Source organism: Melopsittacus undulatus, chromosome 6 (assembly GCF_012275295.1).
Source record: "Melopsittacus undulatus isolate bMelUnd1 chromosome 6, bMelUnd1.mat.Z, whole genome shotgun sequence".
Taxonomy (NCBI): domain Eukaryota; kingdom Metazoa; phylum Chordata; class Aves; order Psittaciformes; family Psittaculidae; genus Melopsittacus; species Melopsittacus undulatus.
This window is the reverse complement of record NC_047532.1, coordinates 29,768,459-29,786,885: the sequence shown is the minus strand read 5'-3', so window position 1 is coordinate 29,786,885 and position 18,427 is coordinate 29,768,459. Positions and strand designations below refer to the sequence as shown.

General features: G+C 41.7%; 1 protein-coding gene across 2 annotated transcripts in view; it reads right to left on the bottom strand.

The window, feature by feature from the left end:
• The window catches only part of KLHL20 (kelch like family member 20), a 29,834-nt gene that overhangs the window by 3,249 nt on the left and 8,158 nt on the right, over positions 1–18,427 (bottom strand). For both annotated transcript variants that reach the window (XM_005147064.3, XM_031047208.2), the window contains exons 3-11: positions 15,174–15,747; positions 10,693–10,851; positions 7,460–7,554; positions 6,731–6,846; positions 6,174–6,357; positions 4,847–4,990; positions 4,518–4,651; positions 3,699–3,907; positions 696–802 (exon numbers count right to left, since the gene is read on the bottom strand). In XM_005147064.3, the coding sequence (XP_005147121.1) occupies positions 696–802; positions 3,699–3,907; positions 4,518–4,651; positions 4,847–4,990; positions 6,174–6,357; positions 6,731–6,846; positions 7,460–7,554; positions 10,693–10,851; positions 15,174–15,747 (1,722 nt within the window). The remainder of the gene's footprint in view (positions 1–695; positions 803–3,698; positions 3,908–4,517; positions 4,652–4,846; positions 4,991–6,173; positions 6,358–6,730; positions 6,847–7,459; positions 7,555–10,692; positions 10,852–15,173; positions 15,748–18,427) is intronic.

The window sequence follows — 18,427 nt, the reverse complement described above, 5'->3', positions numbered from 1 at the left end:
GATCTGGAAATCAGAGCCTCAGCTTGAAAGAAAAAAATGAGTAGGCTTAATTTTGTATCATGACTGTGAGCTCTTTTTGTTAAGGGAAGCTTATTTTTATTGAGAAGCAGAAGAGATTCAGCCCAAAATAAACAGAAGGGGCATCTCTGAATGTGGTCCATTTGTGTTACACTAAAAATCAGCACTTAAAAAACAAACTAGGTTTTAGTATGACCTTTTGCTTGCTACCCAACAAGCCTGCCATATAATTTATTTTCTCTGGGTCTCAATAACCTGTACATGTTCCCACCTGCAAAAGATGCAACGCAACTTTATTCATCAGGTGTTGGTTAAATCTGTTGGATATTTAGATTGGAAAACTGTCAAAAATCGCACTCCAGTTTTATTTAAAATGCTGTCAATGACTGGAATTCAAGCAGAAATCTGCAAGAAAATGTTTCTCAACTTCCACAGTCATAGACATGGGGATGCTGTAGGTAAATGACATACTGTGATGTTTTTCAAAGTGTAATTCTCTTTCTTACACTTCCATGTAAGCCAACAAGACACAATGTCAATGTTTTGCTGGCTACTACACATGAGCTCTTCACTACAGTGTACATCACACTTCTAATTTGTCTGGGACACCTCCAGCTGGGTGGCAGCAGGTACAGCTGGAGATTGCTTTTTGATTGTTTCACAAACTTAACAGTTACCTCCATGTGTTAGCATCTGGATCAAACACCTCAATGGTCTTCAAGTATGTTGTGCCATCAAAACCCCCTACTGCCATCAGCTGTCCATTCACCACGGCAAGGCCAACCTGCAAAATAAGCACCACAGATAGCAGCTACTTAGCTGGGATGCCCTGGAAAGACAGGTCCTAAAAAGCAGGGTTAGAATTAAAAGGATTTAATAATCATGTTTGGTGAAAGGCAGTCTGCAGCAGAGGTTTTTTGGTTGGGAGAAGGGCAAATAAAATAGCCTAAAAATAATGAGACATGAAAATTTATCTCAAAACAGAGAGTCTCTTAGAGAAGAAGCAGAAGGTTCCCCTTATTACCAGCTAAAAGAACTAGAACTGCCAGAATTATAACAGATACATGAGAATCTAAGCCTTTGTCAGACAAAACTTACTATGTCCTGGACTGAAATTCTTCCAGTGTGACCTGCATGCACCAGAATATCTACCAACCTACAGCCTGGAACACTTGCTTGAACTAGGGACCCATATGTAAGCCCCTGGCTTGCTCCTCTCAGGCTGGGGCTTGGACCATCTGTAAGCACCTTGGATTCCAACATTTCTCTTTTTTCGGCTGAAGCACAAAAAAAAAATCACTGAAATCTCCAATAGTTCTGTGGTTTAGGAAGATCATTTCAGTGAAAACATCTTGTGGCATAACAGAGAAAATACAAGAACACAATATAAAGTGCTTGTTTTGGCTCTGAGAAAGTTAGTGTCCTGGTTTGAGCAGTAGCAGTCATTTTTTCTCCTTCTTAGTAGCTGGTGCAGTGCTGTGTTTTGACTTTCAAGCTGGGAACAGTTGCTGATAGCAAGTATGTTTTGAGTTACTGCTCAAATGTTTGGTTTGTCCAAGGCCTTTTCTGAGCCTCATGCTCTGCCAGGGAGGAGGGGAAGCTGGGAGGAAGGAGAGACAGGACACCTGACCCAGGCTAGCCAAAGAGGTATTCCATACCATAGCACGTCATACCCAGGATGTAACCGGGAGGGACCCGGAAGGGCTGGAGCTCTGGGGGGATGGAGGAGGTATCAGTCGGTGCTCGGTCAGGCAGGGTGAGGTGAGTTATGGGTCAGTGGCTGGTGAGGTGTTGTATTCTCTTCACTTGGTGTTTGCTGTATCATTATTATTTGTAGTAGTAAATGGCAGTAGGGGTTTTGTGTTATGCCTTAGCTATTAAACTGTTCTTATCTCAACCCATGGGGGCTACATTCTTTGGATTCTCCTTCCTAACTCTCCGGGAATCGGGGGAGCGAGGCGGGAGGGGGGGAGTGAGTGCACAAGCTGTGCAGTTTGGTTTTAAACCACAACAGTTAGAAAACTCAGGAGGGCTGCAGGTACAGATGTATCCATTTAGCAGCTTACAGAAAGCAAATAGAGAAGCAGCTCGTGAAAAGTCAATGCCTGATCATTAACTAAAAAGGACAGCACTGGACAGGAAACTATTATGTCTTGATGGAAATAAATACACGTTTTCTGCCTCCAAAACCAGTAGCTGCTCAAATTATGATTCATACTTGCCTCATCAGACAAAGAAATGCTAACTTACAGAAATAATTAGTCTACTCTTTACTACAGAATTCAGTACTCTTCGTGAGGGACTGCAGTGATACAACCAGGTGTTCAAACGGGAGAGATCTAGCTTAGATATAAAGAAGAAATTGTTTACTGTGAAGGTGGTGAGGCACTGGCACAGGCTGCCCAAGTTTTGGATGCTCTATCCCTGGCAGTGTTCAAGGCCAGGCTGGTCAGAGCCTTGAGTGACCTGGTCTAATAGAAGGTGTCCCTGCCCATGGCAGGGGGGTTAAAAATAAGATAATCTCGAGGTCCTTTGCAACCCAAACCATCTTATGATTCTATCCAATTATAAATACTCGTAGAATTTGCATGTGCCTAAACACAGTGACTACTTAAACCACTTTTTTTCTTTTTTAAATAAGTCTACAGAAAGCACTAAGATTAGCAGTTGATGAGATGCTGCAACTCCCAGTATTCACAGGATTCAGTGAAGAAAGGCAACATACTAACCAAAAGCCCAGAAACCTTCTTCCTGTGGAAATTCTTAAAGAGCCAAGGCCATGTAGTGAGCGATCCCGATACCCTGAGCCTTATTACTGTATAGTAAGAAGATTCTTGGCAGGCATAAGCAAGGTCAATTGTCTTGTTAGGCCTTTGTAATTTTCCACTGAAAACGGGCAGAGAATGATCTCTGCCAAGGTTGTAGTTTCCCACTGTATTTTTAGAGTAAGGTATTTAATCACAATTATAACAAGTTAATAAACATTAGCTTTGTAAACAGTAGTAACCTCTAGACTAACGAACTAGAGCTCAGTATCCAAGGCTGTTACATAAGAAACCTAAGGGTGTAAGGGTATAAAAGGAGCACTGTATCTGAATAAACTTTGGCCATCGCTTGATCACATTGATCGTCTCCGCGTTGTCCGGGACTCCTGCGTCAACATCTTCCCACACACATCTCAAGGCAAGGAGAAGACTTTGATGAAGTCTGTATCTAAACACCTGCTTGCCTGATTTCCTAGCTTGCTCTTCTATGCAAGTATGTTCATCTCTTAATTCACCCAAAGAGAGTTGGGTACTCATTTTGACACTGTTCTCTAAAAGTATCTCGTACAAGTATGGCTACATCACCAAGTAAAAACCTGAAGAACTCTTCTGTTTCAGATCTAAGTAGTTGACTCCATACAAGGGACCAAAACTACTAAAAAGATCCTTAAATGACTCAATTTCCCCATCCTCAGGCATGTTAAACAGCTGCATATGGAATGATACGACTACCACTTCATTCTCCAGTCTTGCTAAAGAGCTTTGACTTTTTGCAAAGATTTCCCCCTTTCCTCTCACAGAGGAGAGGTGAAGGTACAGAGAAAGCAAGAGAAAAACCTCACAAGATGACACTATATTATGGTTCTCACTACATGATTATGTATAGTATAGACAAGAAAACCAAGCCAAACTCACTCCACTCCGGCGGGATGTCATGGCCACAACAGGAGACCACTGGTTGGTTCGAGGGTTGTATCTTTCAGCACTACTGAGCTCTGTTGTATCATCTCTGCCTCCCACAGCATATATCATGTCTTGGTATACTGCACAGCCCAGGTGCTTCCTCCTTGTCCCCATAGGTGCAATTGTGTGCCAGCGGTTCTCCTGGGGATTGTAGCGTTCCACTGCGAAGAAAATGACACAGTGGGAGTTAGCGCTTTTGACCCTGCAAAGCATTGTTCAATCTTTAAAGATGCTATAATTTCCACACACCAAAAATATGACAAACCAGCTTGTTATCTCTCACTCTAATGCTTTTGTTCTACAGAACTCTTGCTATTATCTCTCCTGTCTCCAGCCCTACAGTCAATCATGTTCAGCATCCTCACTCAAGAGGGAGCTGACAATGCTGCAAACTGACCTGCATAACCATTTTGCAGTAGTTTTACTTTTAGCAATTTCCTTCCTACAACAGAAAAGGGTTAGTGCAGAGAAAAAAAAAAAAAGAAAAAAAAAAAAGACATGCTTGCAACTATTATGCAAATGATCAAAGTATTGTATTCGGGACACTGCCAAATGCAGCAACAAAAGGAAAAAAAAAAGCAAGATACAAGCAGGCCATAGGAGTTCACAAGCCTGGAGAGTGAATTACTGTATGGCAAAAATTGCATTTAAAAAAAAAAAACAAACACTACAAACTGATCACTAAGACAATCAAAAGTCATCTGGGGACATAAAGGACAAACAGGACCACAACAAGTGCTGACTGCAGTTAAGAGACAGCAATAGGCATACCAGTATTGAGAGGAGAAGTTCCATCAGAGCCTCCCACAGCATAAAGAAAGCCCCCCAGCACAGCCACTGCAACTCCCAGGCGCCTGGTGCTCATAGAAGCCACTCGAGTCCACTTGTTTTCTTTGGGATCATACCTGGCAGAAGAATAAACAACAAAGCTTAGCAAAGTGTCTACATCTTCACAAAGGGGCAGGAACCTTATTCTGTTCAAACAAAAATCCCTGTGAGATCTATGCAGCAATTGCTCTCTCTCCAGCTCATCTGCATCAATTGCACCTTCTAAGAGACCTTCTTCTCTCTGAGCCCCACTTTTTTTAATCAGAAAGTACCTTTCTACAATGTTCAGACAAGAGACACCATCCTGGCCACCCACAGCATAGAGGTAGCCTCCAACAACTGCTACTCCAACGCTGGTTCTGCAGGTACTGGTGGGGGCCACATCACTGCTCCACTGATTGGTCTTCGGATCATACCTAGAGAAAACATACCAACCAGCGTAAATTGCTTGTCTAGGTATGTTTCAGACCGTCTCATGCTTGGGAACTACTAAGGCAATGAAACTTGCCTATCTTGAGCTTAGACTTCAATAAAGCTATTTGTAAATTAGACAAAAACTCTGAGTCCTATAATGCATCCTATACATGTTATTCCAGGGATGTTCAAACTGCTGCCTGAGATGATTCAAACTGAAGATCAAAGGTTCAGGTCCATAAGAGAGCAGGTTACCAGAGACTGGCTGACGTGGTAACTTGCTTCTGTGCAAAGAGCAGCAGCCTGAGTTACTCTGCTCTACGTTTTCTGAGGTTCACACAAGAACTCAGCCAGCACTAGGACCTGCATTTCAAGATAAAAGGATGAAAGAGCCAGATGGACTTGGGAATCCAGAGACAAGAAAATATGATGCATAGAAGAAAATTGCAGGACGCAGGAGACGTAAGGCTAGAGTTATGATTTGAGAACCTGGGAGTATGCAAAGAGATATATATGTGGGAAGGAAAGGCTCAAGGAGAAAACAGATTCATATCTGCATAGTATAGTTCACTGTATTTGTTACAGGACCAAGATTTATAGTACTAGGAGTGCTTGAGTCTTACTGCTTTTAGGTATGGGAATTGCCATATGAAGCATGGTAAAGCTTTTCTAACTTAAGTCTTTCACAGGTCTAAAACTGACCCATTTTCTTTCTTCTGTGTAAGTGCCAAGGTTCCTTAAATCTTTACTCTCCACTCCACAGTAAAATTCCAGGATCTTTTCCTCAACATCTAAGAAATGCTTACTGTAACCTCACCTTCCTCAATAATGCTAAAAGCAAGGCCACAATTGCAAAGAAGGTTAACCAGGATCAGCACTCCTCCCACCAATTATACCCAGACCCACCTCTTATATATACCTTCCTTATACCAAAGGCTATGGATTGTCTTGTTAAGCTGGGGATAACATGACACAAGCTATTATGCATTAAGTCCCAGTTCAACAGTAAACCAACACAATATTGAAAGGGTACACAAGGGAGGAGGAAACATATATAACATAGTATAAATTTCAGGTTTTCAACAGAACAACAGAGCCAGCAAAATCAATTCATTTTTAAGAGGCTTCACCCAGATTTAGGCATTCAGAGTTAACATCTTGTACAATGGCCTTCTGGAGACCTACCTCTCTACACTGTTAAGATAAGAGGAACCATCATGGCCTCCCACAGCATAAAGAAGATCATCCAAAACACTGACTCCAACACCACAGCGTCTTTTGCTCATGGAAGCCACCATCCGCCACTCATTGGTTTGAGGGTCATAGCGTTCGACACTGGAAATTGCATCGCCACTACACCAGCCCCCAACTGTAAGAACCAAGCACAAGAAATAGTGTCATAACAATGCACTGAGCTCATGTACTCTGTGTGTGCCTGGTACAAATTACCCCTCTGGACTTTGTGAGTCTTAACCCACTTACCATCCCCAAGTTACTCATTCTAAGAACTACAATTCAAAGACAGAATGTGATTTTCAAGAGTATTAATGTAAGTTTGGAAGTCCTGTGGTGTTCATAGCACCAAAGAAACAAGCAAGAATGTGAAAATTAACTCAAACTTCCAAATATTAATGCACAGGTCACTTCAAAAATATGTTGTAAGGACTGGCCTTCCAAGAACACCACCATCAGAAAACCCAGAACAGATTCTTCTGACCTAAGACAGCAGGAGCTATACGTACCTGCAAAGAGCACTTCTCCACAGCGGATGGGTTTGCGTGGCCTAGTTCTTGGTCCTTGCATTAGTGGCCGCTCTTGGGGCAACAGGAGATAGTTCTTAGCTTCATCCACTAGATCCCTGTGCAAGACAGAAAAATATTAATCCCTAAAGTTCACCTGATACCAGTCTCAGGAGAAGATATAAATCAAAACGGATGACAATATAAGCCAGCAATAGTCACACACTTCACGTATTCACAGGTTATGTAAGTGCATGAATAGGTCAAGTCAAAACATAAACTCATCACTTCACTGCCATTGTGGGAAATAACAGATGAATCCCAGAATCCAATTAAGTTATCGAAGTGCAGACTTTTCACACAGAAAAGCTACTTTAAGTCCTAAGGAGATCATGAATGCCATGCAAGTTGTAAGCTGTAATGAAAGGTCATAACTAGAAAACCAAAAACCAGAAAGTGGAAAACAGTGCACTGAAAGGTATTTTACGAACAGTAAAACTGCACACTTAAACTTTAGTATTTCACTGGAAACTTGAGAGAACAAAAGCATTTCTAGGGCACACCACTGACTTATGCAAACAGAAACCACTTTTTCTTGCCTCTCTTCTCCTCCCAGTTGCAAGAGAGGAAATTGTGAGATATTACCCATTTACCACTGACAAAACAGCACAATTTTAGAGAACAGACGCAATGCAATGAAATCCCATTGTGTAAATCAGTAAGGCGATTTACCGGCACTCCTCATCACTCTTAATAAGTGGATCAGAACCCACTGTACCCACAAGAAACTTGGGACTCAGCAGTGGTAGACGGACATGCTGCAGGACCTAAAACACAAAACAGAACATATATGGTAAACCACATACACCCACAGAGATGCAAGAAGCCAAACAGAAAACAGTGGCCAACAGATTCTGATAAAGAAATAATAATTCCTCTGGCAAACATGCACAGTCATTTATACAGCCTAACCCTGGCATTAGAGCTCCTCTTACAGCACGTTCACCTTTTCAATACACCCATTTATATACCCAGCAAAATATCAGTCTTTGAAAGGGAACAACCCACTCAATCTATTAACAGCTGAAAACAAGGTCACAATTAAAAATCTTCACAAAATTACAGATGTCAATACATTTGCCTGACACACTAGTTTACTTACATCATGGTTTAAGATCAGCCGTAAATTAGCCACACAGTCTCCTTCTCACTCCCCCCACACTTCTTCCCACACCCCCACTCCCATAGGGATGGGGAGGAGTATCAAAAGAATGTAACTACCACAGGTTGAGATAAGAACAGTTTAGTAACTAAGGGATAACACAAACCATTATGGTTACCACCAACAATAATAATGATAAGGGAAATAACAAGGGACCTGAGCAGTGAACTAGCCCTTCTGGGTAACTCCCAGTTTACATCCTCGGCATGATGTCCTGTGGTATGGAATACCTCTTTGGCTACTTTGGCTCAGGTGTCCTGTCTCTGCTTCCTCCTGGCTTCCCCTCCACCCTGACAGAGCATGAGACTCAGAAAGTCCTTGGTCAGACTAAACACATGAGCAGTAACTAAAAACATCGGTGTTATCAGCACTGTTCCCAGGCCAAAAGTCAGAAACACAGCGCTGCACCAGCTAATAAGGAGTAAAAATGACTGCCACTGCTGAACCCAGGACAACTTAGAAGTTTTATCAACCATTTAGCTCTCTTAAATGTGAGCGGTATTGTGTAGTAAAGGAACAATAACAAGCAACATGCCTTTCACAATGGTTTAGAATTTAAAGCTGAAAGCAGGTATAGACAGAGAGGCCTAAAAAGGCAAACATTTATATGAACATTAAGAGATATCAAGAGAACAGCAGGTTTTTCTGGCTTGGTTTAGTTAATATTTTATACTTGGAAATTGTTTTATAAAGCTTTCAACTAAATAAAGTCGCACTTTAAAAAATCATGGCAGTCAGGTGAAGTTCCCGATGACTGGAAAGAGGGAAATAAAACCCCCATTTTCAAGAAGGGGAAAATGGATGACCCAGGGAATTACAGACCAGTCAGTCTCACCTCTGTGCCTGGCAAAATCTTGGAGCAGATTCTCCTGGAAGGCATGCACATGAAAAACAAGGTGCTTGGTGACAGCCAGCATGGCTTCACTACAGGGAAATCCTGCCTGACCAATTTGGTAGCCTCTATGATGGGGCTATAGAAATGATGGATAGGGGTGGAGCAGCTAATGTCATCTACCTGGACTTGTGCAAAGCATTCAACACTGTCCCACATGACATCCTTGTCTCTAAATTGGAGTGTCATCAATTTGATAGGTGGACCAGTTGGTGGATAAAGAACTGGCTGGATGGTCACACTCAAAGAGTTGTGGTCAACGGTTCAATATCCGGCTGGAGACCAGTAATGAGTGGTGTCCCTCAGGGATCGGTGTTGGGACCGGTCTTGTTTAATATTTTTGTCGCTGACATGGACAATGGAATTGAGTGTGCCCTCAGCAAGTTTACCGATGACACCAAGCTGTGTGGTCTGGTTGATATGCTGGAGGGAAGGAATGCCATCCAGAGGAACCTTGATACGCTTGTGAGGTGGGCTGACGCCAGCCTCATGAAGTTTAACCATGCCAAGTGCAAGGTCCTACACCTGGGTCAGAGCAATCCCAGGCACAGCTACAGGTTGGGCAGAGAAGAGATTCAGAGCGGCCCTGCAGAAAAGGACTTGGGGGTGTTGGTCAATGAGAAAATGAACATGCACCAGCTGCAGTGTGTGCTTGCAGCCCAGAAAGCCAACCATATCCTGGGCTGCATCAAAAGGAGTGTGACCAGCAGGTCGAAGGAGGTGATCCTGCCCTTCTACTCTGCTCTCGTGAGACCTCACCTGGAGTATTGTGTACAGTTCTGGTGTCCTCAACATAAAAAGGATATAAAGGAACTGTTAGAACAAGTCCTGAGGAGGGCCATGAGGATGATCACGGGACTGGAGCACATCCCATATGAAGACAGGCTGAGAAAATTGGGGCTGTTCAGCCTGAAGAAGAGAAGGCTGCGTGGAGACCTCATAGCAGCCTTCCAGTATCTGAAGGGGGCCTATACGGATGCTGTGGAGGGACTATTTATTAGGGACTGTAGTGATAGCACAAGGGGTAACGGGGTAAAACTTAACCAGGGGAGTTTTAGATTGGATATAAGGAAGAAATTCTTTACTGTTAGGGTGGTGAGGTACTGGAATGGGTTGCCCAGAGAGGTTGTGAATGCTCCATCCCTGGCAGTGTTCAAGGGCAGGCTGGATGAAGCCTTGCGTGGCACGCTTTAGTGTGAGATGTCCCTGCCCATGGCAGGGGGTTTGGAACTAGATGATCTTAAGGTCCTTTCCAACCCAAACTATTCTATTATTCTATTAATGTCTATTTCCAAAGCAGAAACACTGGCAGGCAGACTCTTACCTCTTTTGATCAGAAAGTCTGAGACTTCAGAGGCTTTCTGGCTGATAAGCTTTGTCAGAACAGCTAACTCTCTGTGAAATGGCCTGGCTTAGATGAAGCATCATATTTCAACGAAACCATTCTGACAAGCTCCAGTATAGGATCATGAGAGTCAAGGCATCAAGCAGCAGAGCTTTAAGATACATCATAAATGAAGACAATCACTTTTTTTCTTTTATGCACTATGTTTTTTATGTAACACTCAAAGCAATGCAGACAGGTTTGTCTGGACAGACCACTGGAGTGATCTAGTTTAGCAAGTCCTACCTGAAAACAATTCAACAAAGCCCCTATTGATGGATCCAGACAGTACACCTGCCAACCTAGATGAATGGAGAGTGCAAGACACCTAACATAGGTGGACGTCAGAAAGATTTACTAGAGCTTCGCATACACTCAGAATTGACATTGCTGTGGCACCACCATTACAGCCCTCATTATCTTCTTCTGGGTAAAGCAGCCTCGAATGCTACTGCGCTCAAGATTACCTGTGGCAGCTGAGGTCGTCTTTCCTGAATGCTGTATTTCACCCACGCCATCACTGCATTGAACACCTGCTCTTCACTGCGAACATTTAACTCATCACTGGATATAATATCTATGAGCTGATTGGCAGGAAGCAGCATGAACTCCTCACTTTCCATTACCTGGTTAAGCAGAAAAGGAAGGGGAGGGGGAAAAAAAAAGTAAGGACAACAGCCAAAGCACCAGAGCATTCACCACACCAGCACTTCAATGCAACTCTAAAGAGGATACAGTCCACCAGAATTACAGTCTAATGGACAGATCCAGTAAAGTGCCAAATACCCATCAGTTTTGACATCAACACATGTTATGGGTTTGCTATACAGAGCAGAATGCAGCCCCTTGCAACACAACAAAGACACTTTTAGATGGGAATGCAAGTGAAAGGGACCTTTACACAATTTTTTTTGTAGGACACTTTAAACCACAGAACACACTGACTGGATTTCAAAATACAGGAAAAAAAAACAAACCCCCTCTTTAAAATCTGTCTTGTTTGGCATGTCTAACACAAAGCAGAAATAAAAGTATTGCATAGGTGATAAATATGTGACTGAAAAGCACTATGAGAATAGAGCTCTATTCACAAGAAATCCAAATCAGAGAACAAAATAAAAGTCTCAGAAAAAAGTTACCAGAGGCATTGCAGAGAACATGGAAAGTCTTCCTGAATGCTGATTTGTGGCAGAAGTATTTCAGGAAAAGGAGATTAACTCATTTGATCCTGCCTCTTTCATTCGTTCTTAATATATAAGTATGCACAAGTCCAGATGCACTAAAGAGGCAATCAGAGCCTGCTAAGGCTCTAAAGATTAATGTCTTGTGAAATTCAAGCCACTGACAATCTCCAAACACATAATTACTTCATCACGCAAGATAGCAACCAAGTTTCTCAGCATGCTTTATCTGTCACTGAGGACTGCGCTCACACAACACACTGCAGCGCACACGTGAGTCAGTCTGTGACTGCCTTGAGAAGTTACAGAGCTCATGCACAGCCATGTCTTCCACACAGGTAGCATGGGAAAGATGCAAGAATCAAAATTAAGAGAACTGCAGAAACGGTTTGATTGACAATTGCCAGCTTGTCTTCCCTACAAGCATTCCCAGTCTGTACACCATAATCTCCAAGAGGTTCAGTGACAAAAAGCAACTTAATATTGGCTTGTTCTTATCATTTGTGAGCACATTAGAATTCCATGACTTATTTTATGATTTGCAGCACAAATTAAAGAAAAATATCTTGACACAACCATCTCAACAGGAGTCAGCTCTGCAACCCTTTTAACTACCTAAAGAAATGACTTAAAAGCACTCAACAGATACATAAAAATTGGCAAGTTACTGACAACAGAAAATACAGTTAAAAAAGACCACAACAATGAGATCAGTTACCAGACTGTTCTTGGATTCTATGGGCTTTCAGGGACAGGTTAACCCACACTTCCTCAGCCTTAGAGTAAGAACTGGGTTGGTCATTAAAGATCTTTATCAGCATTTTGCCATAGTCTCCCTCCTTTCTGCATTGATTAGCTTATGTCTAAACTTTACTCTGACAATTTGTAAATGCAGCCTCAGAGTCTGAAAACAGAGGCTCTGGAAATTTATGAGTTAAGGATGGCCATCCAGACTCTCCCATCCACCCTCAGAAAACTCAGTTCCATTGATAACCTTACAAAACTCCAAGTACTGGAAGAAATTCTGCAAACCAAATCATTACTACTATGCAACTTGTTAGTTTATACACTATATTACTTTAAATGCTTTGGCTTATTTTGGCTTAATTATCAAGACACTAATAATTACTTGATTAATACTAGTGGTCTACTAGACTGACTTCTTATTAAACAGGAATAGGATGGGCTTCATTTCCTCTACAGTATTCATGTGCACTGCTGCTTTTACAAATAGAACAAATATCAAAGTACACAATATAGAGTGCATTTTTTGTTTGTTGATACCAAGTGCACATTGTTCATTCCCAAGTATATTTTTCCCTTCACAAAGGTGTCAGAGACCAAACAAAAAAATACTAAAGTTGCTCCTATACAGCAGAGCTGTTAACAGAACCATTTCACATTATATCCATAAGATTAACTAGGGGGGTTAGGCAACAAATTAAATTAATGGGAATGGAAAACTTGGAAAAATATTTTACCAAGAAGTTAATGATGTAATGCAGATACATACACATAAAAATTAATAGAACTAGAGGTCAGTGCAGCAGAGGACACAAAGCAATACAAACTGCATTCAAGGTAACTGCATGGATTGGCCTAATGCCTAGGGCTTAATATTTTACATTGTCATTCAGGAAATTCCCATCTTGCATTTTTGCCCAGCTCAGAGGAATGATGAACGTACACAGCCTCTGCAGATGAAGGCACATTTTTATCAGTCCTCAGCCTCCACAGTAGAGGATGATTAAGTAGCTAGATCACTGGCTTCCATCAGAGATCACCAATCCACTCTCCAAAAGGAAAATAATGGCAGAATATAACACAATCCCAACAAGCAGCATCACTAAGATTGTCTGCAGAGAAACAGTGGGAGCAAAGAAATGCTCATTAAGGATGAAGAGCTGCAAAATTCCCAAGGCACTTAACAGGACATCAAAACCTGCCCAGGCCAAAAAAAAAAAAAAAAAAAAATGAAAAAAAGTTGCTCTAATCTAAGCAACTGTTTTCCAGAGGCCGTGATTCAGTTAAATCAATTTTAATTTGCATCATCTTTGAGGAAGAGTGGTTTTGAGTCCAAAACTTTTGCTTTGTGTGTTTGGTTTGTTATTTGTTTGGTTTTGTTTTTTTTTTTACAGAGATAAGAAAGACAAAGAGCTGTTTTTGTAGGACTGCAAAAGAACTCCATAGCAAGCAGCCCTTAATAGCCTGTGTTAACGTAGCGTGTATTAACACTAAAACATTTTAAACAAAAATTATTATGCTGTCAAAAAGTTAGAGACTTGTAAGCATGCCCTACTCATGTAATAACAAAAGCAGCACAGATCTAACCACTAAAACAACCAAGCACTGAAAAAAAATAGCTATACCATCCTGCCCCTCCCCCCTGAAAAACTGAGTAAGAAAATGCAGAGCAAGCACTGAGCACATGAAATGGAGCTAACATGTAAGGCTTTTGCAAGATCACCGAGTTCTGCAGAACACAAGCTCTCATCTTAAACAGCAGATTCTATTTTCTAGTTTTTACAGATAGGAAAAATGTATTTAACTGCAACTTAGAGTAAACTGATGTCATGTGTCTACAGTTAGATAACAAGTTTTGTCTTCAATGTGTCAAACAGTCAATTGTGTTTGCTTCTGCTCATATTTTTCTTAAGTACTGACTGAAATTAATACAATTCCAATCTGTTTCCTGCAGGGGAAGAAAAGTCGGCAAGCTTCAATCAACTACAGCATTTACATACTGCAGCTTCTCTGGAGACACTAAGTGAGCATCAAGAGTTGATACTGGAGTTAGCCCCTTTGAACAAGATCTACCTGTGAAGCAGGTAGAAAGAGATTTCTCCACAGCAGGCTACATGTTACAAGAGATGGAAGAGTGCAGTTTCTAGAAGAGGCAAGAGGCTAATCTCTTTTAGCAGGGGAATAGATATCCATGCTAAGCACACTCCTAGAGAGCAGCTCATTCCCAAACACACACAAATTTTTACCCTTCCAACCAGGGCTCAGGAAAGACACCGTTTAAAAGCACTAGGCTCCTTTCTGCATCTGGGTGTAATAGCAAAGCAAAGATCCACTCCTCCAGACTACTGCTCACAAAATTCTTAATTACTATGCTGATCCTTCCCTGAACCAGTTGCTGGCAATTCCCCAGACCAAAAGAAAAAAAAAAATCACCTAGGCAGAATTAACATAGGAAGAGGGACTTGAGTTCAGAAAGGTAAGCTACAAAATTAAACAGCTTCTGCGGAATAATAGATGCAAATCCCCAGTTCTGTTACAGCAAGGGAGTTTAAGACTCCACTGAAGCAGGTGTCTGCTCTCCCATACACCCACCTTTCTAATGCCTAAACCCAACATCAAACTTTTTTGGTTCTATTGATGTATTGTCCTTCCTTTAACACCTGGCTCCCCTCCAATCACGTAGAATCCAGAACATTTCTGAAAACTGAATGAAATATCATAACATTATGCAGTCCTGTCAGATTCACTGCCATACTCCAGCTACACCTGCAACCTTGCCTTCCACGCAGCACTTGCTACCCAACTTTAAGAAATGCTATGGATCATATACAAATTATCAGTACAACACAGTCCTATAAGTACTTCTTTCTTCCCTACCTAATGACTGGTACTCACCACTATTAGGGCACACAGCAAATGTAAAGGCAGAATTTAGAAAGAAGCACAAGATGAGAGCTGCTCAAAGCTGTCACAGGACACATTCACACATTTTACACTCTAACTCCAACACACTAGCTTCTTACCTCCTGGAAGTTATGCTGTGTGAACTTGTCAGCGATCCTCAATAGCTCACGGCACGAGTGGGTGTCAGCAAAAGCTCGGATGCCCAGGCAATTGGAAGGGTCCAACTGTCTCTTAAGGAATTCACAGCAGGCCTCCTGGATCTCAGCCAACTGGAGAAGGCAAGCAGCTGGCAACAAGGTCTGAACATTTCCCTCTTCTACAGTGATCTGAGAGGTGTACGCAAAGTCAATCAGCAGTTCCATGGCCCTTTCATCGATGTCTCTAATTACTACCTCTGTCTGCCGAGACTCTGCCAGCTCCCCAGTGAACATGGCTCGGAAGTAAGGACTGCAGGCTGACAGAATCACCCTGTGGGCATAGATCTTCTTTGCACCAACTACTAGCACTACATCACACAACTCCCGGTGCTTCCTCAGAAGATTGATGACTTCCAAGGTTTGTCGAGGATGCTTGTCAGAGATGTAGGGCATGCGAGCAGGCTGTGGCACCCCTTCTGGCAGTTTGTTAGGATCTCCAAGTGTGCAACGGCTAGTCACATCCATTCCGGTCTCTCCTGGTCGAGTACTGCTACACCTGCAGCGGAGGAAGTCATAAGACAGGACCATTGTCAACTAATCTACCACCAAATATAAGCCAAAGCTCTACAGCTCACACCGATTACAAGCACAAAACCAGCAGTGCCTGCAGCTCCATGTCTTAACACAGAAACAAGCACACGATCACGTGACAGAGGAATCTGTCTCTAATCAAAGCATACCTATAAGTAAAAAAATGTCAACTTGCAACAGGCTTATATTTATACCTATTTCTATTCCCTTTCTATGACACATGGCTGTAATACCCAACTACACATACATATTCATTAACCGAGCTTCATAATAACCTTGTGTGGTAGAGAAGCAATACCCCATTTCACAGAGTAACTCAAAGCAGAAAAGATTAGCCCACTTGCCCATTATCACTTGAGTTTTCTTTAAGAGAGCTGGAGATGGATTTCTAGTGCGAAAAATTCCAGCTGCATGATTTAACCAAACTTTTCTGTTCTTCTACCTACAGTTTCTTAGAGGGTCACTTATCAGTGATATATGAACACAAACTGTCACACAAACTTCAGTAACTTACATAGCCTGCAGCCTACCATGAGTGTTTCGGGTTCACAGAATACCCATTTAATCATCACCTCTTCAGTTATTTTTGAATTAGGGAGGCCTCTGACTCAATCCACCTTCCCTGACACATTTCAAAATAAGGTTAATCCCAAGAATGGTATACTAAGAACTGCAATCAGGATTATCAGACTGATCAGGAAAAAGTCAAAACAATCAAAGTATCTACAACTATCAGCCTAGTGAAAAAGGAAGAAAATAAAGTCAAGACAGAGATGAGGAATGACTTGAGAATATATAAACCAAGTTTCTGGCAAAGAGTAGGAACAACTTACTATCTTACAAGTTCCACATGCAATGTGTTAACTAGTTGATGTTCTTTATGAAAGTTCCTCACGTCCCTGAGCAGATGTCAGCTCTGTCACAGCCCAGGTGCAGTACCCCTCTGCACAGCAGCATGACAACACTGACAGATCACACTTCACACCACATATACTACTAACCCAGGCGAATGAGAATGCAGTATTGCCCCAAACCCTTCTGCAGTTCTGCAGGGATGAACCAAGATGACACACCTCAAACCTCACTTTGCAGAGACATCTGCCTACATCACAGACTTCACAACACGTTATGACTGAAATCAGTGCTAAATAAGAATTAAACCTAACTCTATTTTCAGCGATCAGACTAAATAAGCAGATCAGTACACACATAACTGAGGTGGCATTTTGCATGTTCCAAGCACACCGTATATGAATTTCTGCCACATATCTTATGTGCAATTATTAAAAAAGATGCATCAGCACCAGTAGCATATCAATTACTATGAAAATAAAGAAAATAAAGGAAACTATTTCCTCTTCCAACTTCAAAGGAAAACCACCACTTAGATCAATTAAAGCATACTGCACAAAATATCAGAATACTGATAGTTATGAATTATACAGTTAGTACACTAGGTGTTGAAGATATACTGAAAGACCCAATACATGCTGTCTATTACCACCTCCTCTGGTACACTGCTATCTCTGAGCTGTCACTACCTCACTTGGTTCATATTAAGAGTTAAAAAGAAATCTAACTTCACATTGCAATTGCTCAATGTATTTCGCAGCATGCTTGAAGGACAGAATTAAAAATAAGTAACTCGCATCTTTTCCTCTCATTATTATGTCAAATGCGCTTTCTAACCACAGGGAAACCAGTCTCTTTGCAGCAGTTCAAATTATTCACTTGCATCTTAGACTGTTTTCTCATTCCCCCCATACACTCGGCCATCAATCCAGATGTTTCAGACCATTACCAGCTGGATCTCCCCTCTTGGTTTTGTTGCTTGTTCTTGTTCAGCATCTACACCTTAAATGCCTTGGGTTTTACCCCTATTCCATCTTTTTTATATCCATCACCGTTCTCCTTTTCTGACACCTCTAACAAATCCTTCTGCCGTTATACTGCCTCTCACTCTCCTTCACCCACTCTTGTCCCTCAAGACCCAAATTCACCTCATAGGGTTTGACAATCATTTTCAAAGCTCTGTCAAGTTCCTCATGAAAAATGTGCTAAGCTCTCTTCGCAGCAACATAGACAAAGTAAGTTTAATGGTACCCCTACACCCCCACCCCCAAGACCTTGACTAAAGATCAATTTACCTAATTAGCTTACTTTCATGGTCCTCAGCAGCTAAGGCCAGAGGGCAAGTAATTTAATGCCTCTACCAAGAGACGGGAGAAAGTTAGTGGTAAAAATCCACCTGTAGAATCTAGCTCTTGTCAAGCAAGCCAAACAGATTTTTACTGTGCGTTAGGGCCTTCAAGCTATGGCTTTCAAACCAACCCCTGGGAGAAAAATAGAAAAATACGAGCCCTGTTAAGACACACACTTACTATAATTATTTTGGCTCAGCTAAATCACAGTAGTACAGAAGAAGCATTCTTCAAATACAAAACCATTCCACGTAACTAACATACCACAAGAGATGACCTATGTCCAAGACAATATCTGCTTCTAGAAAGCAGAATCCCTCTACTACATGTGTAGGCTTTCCTCAAAGACAACTCCCACTAAAAACAACCCTACAGTATATCTCAGAACTTTCTAGACTGGCACAGATTCTAAGTACAGAAAGATTAGATTAAGGCTATGATGCC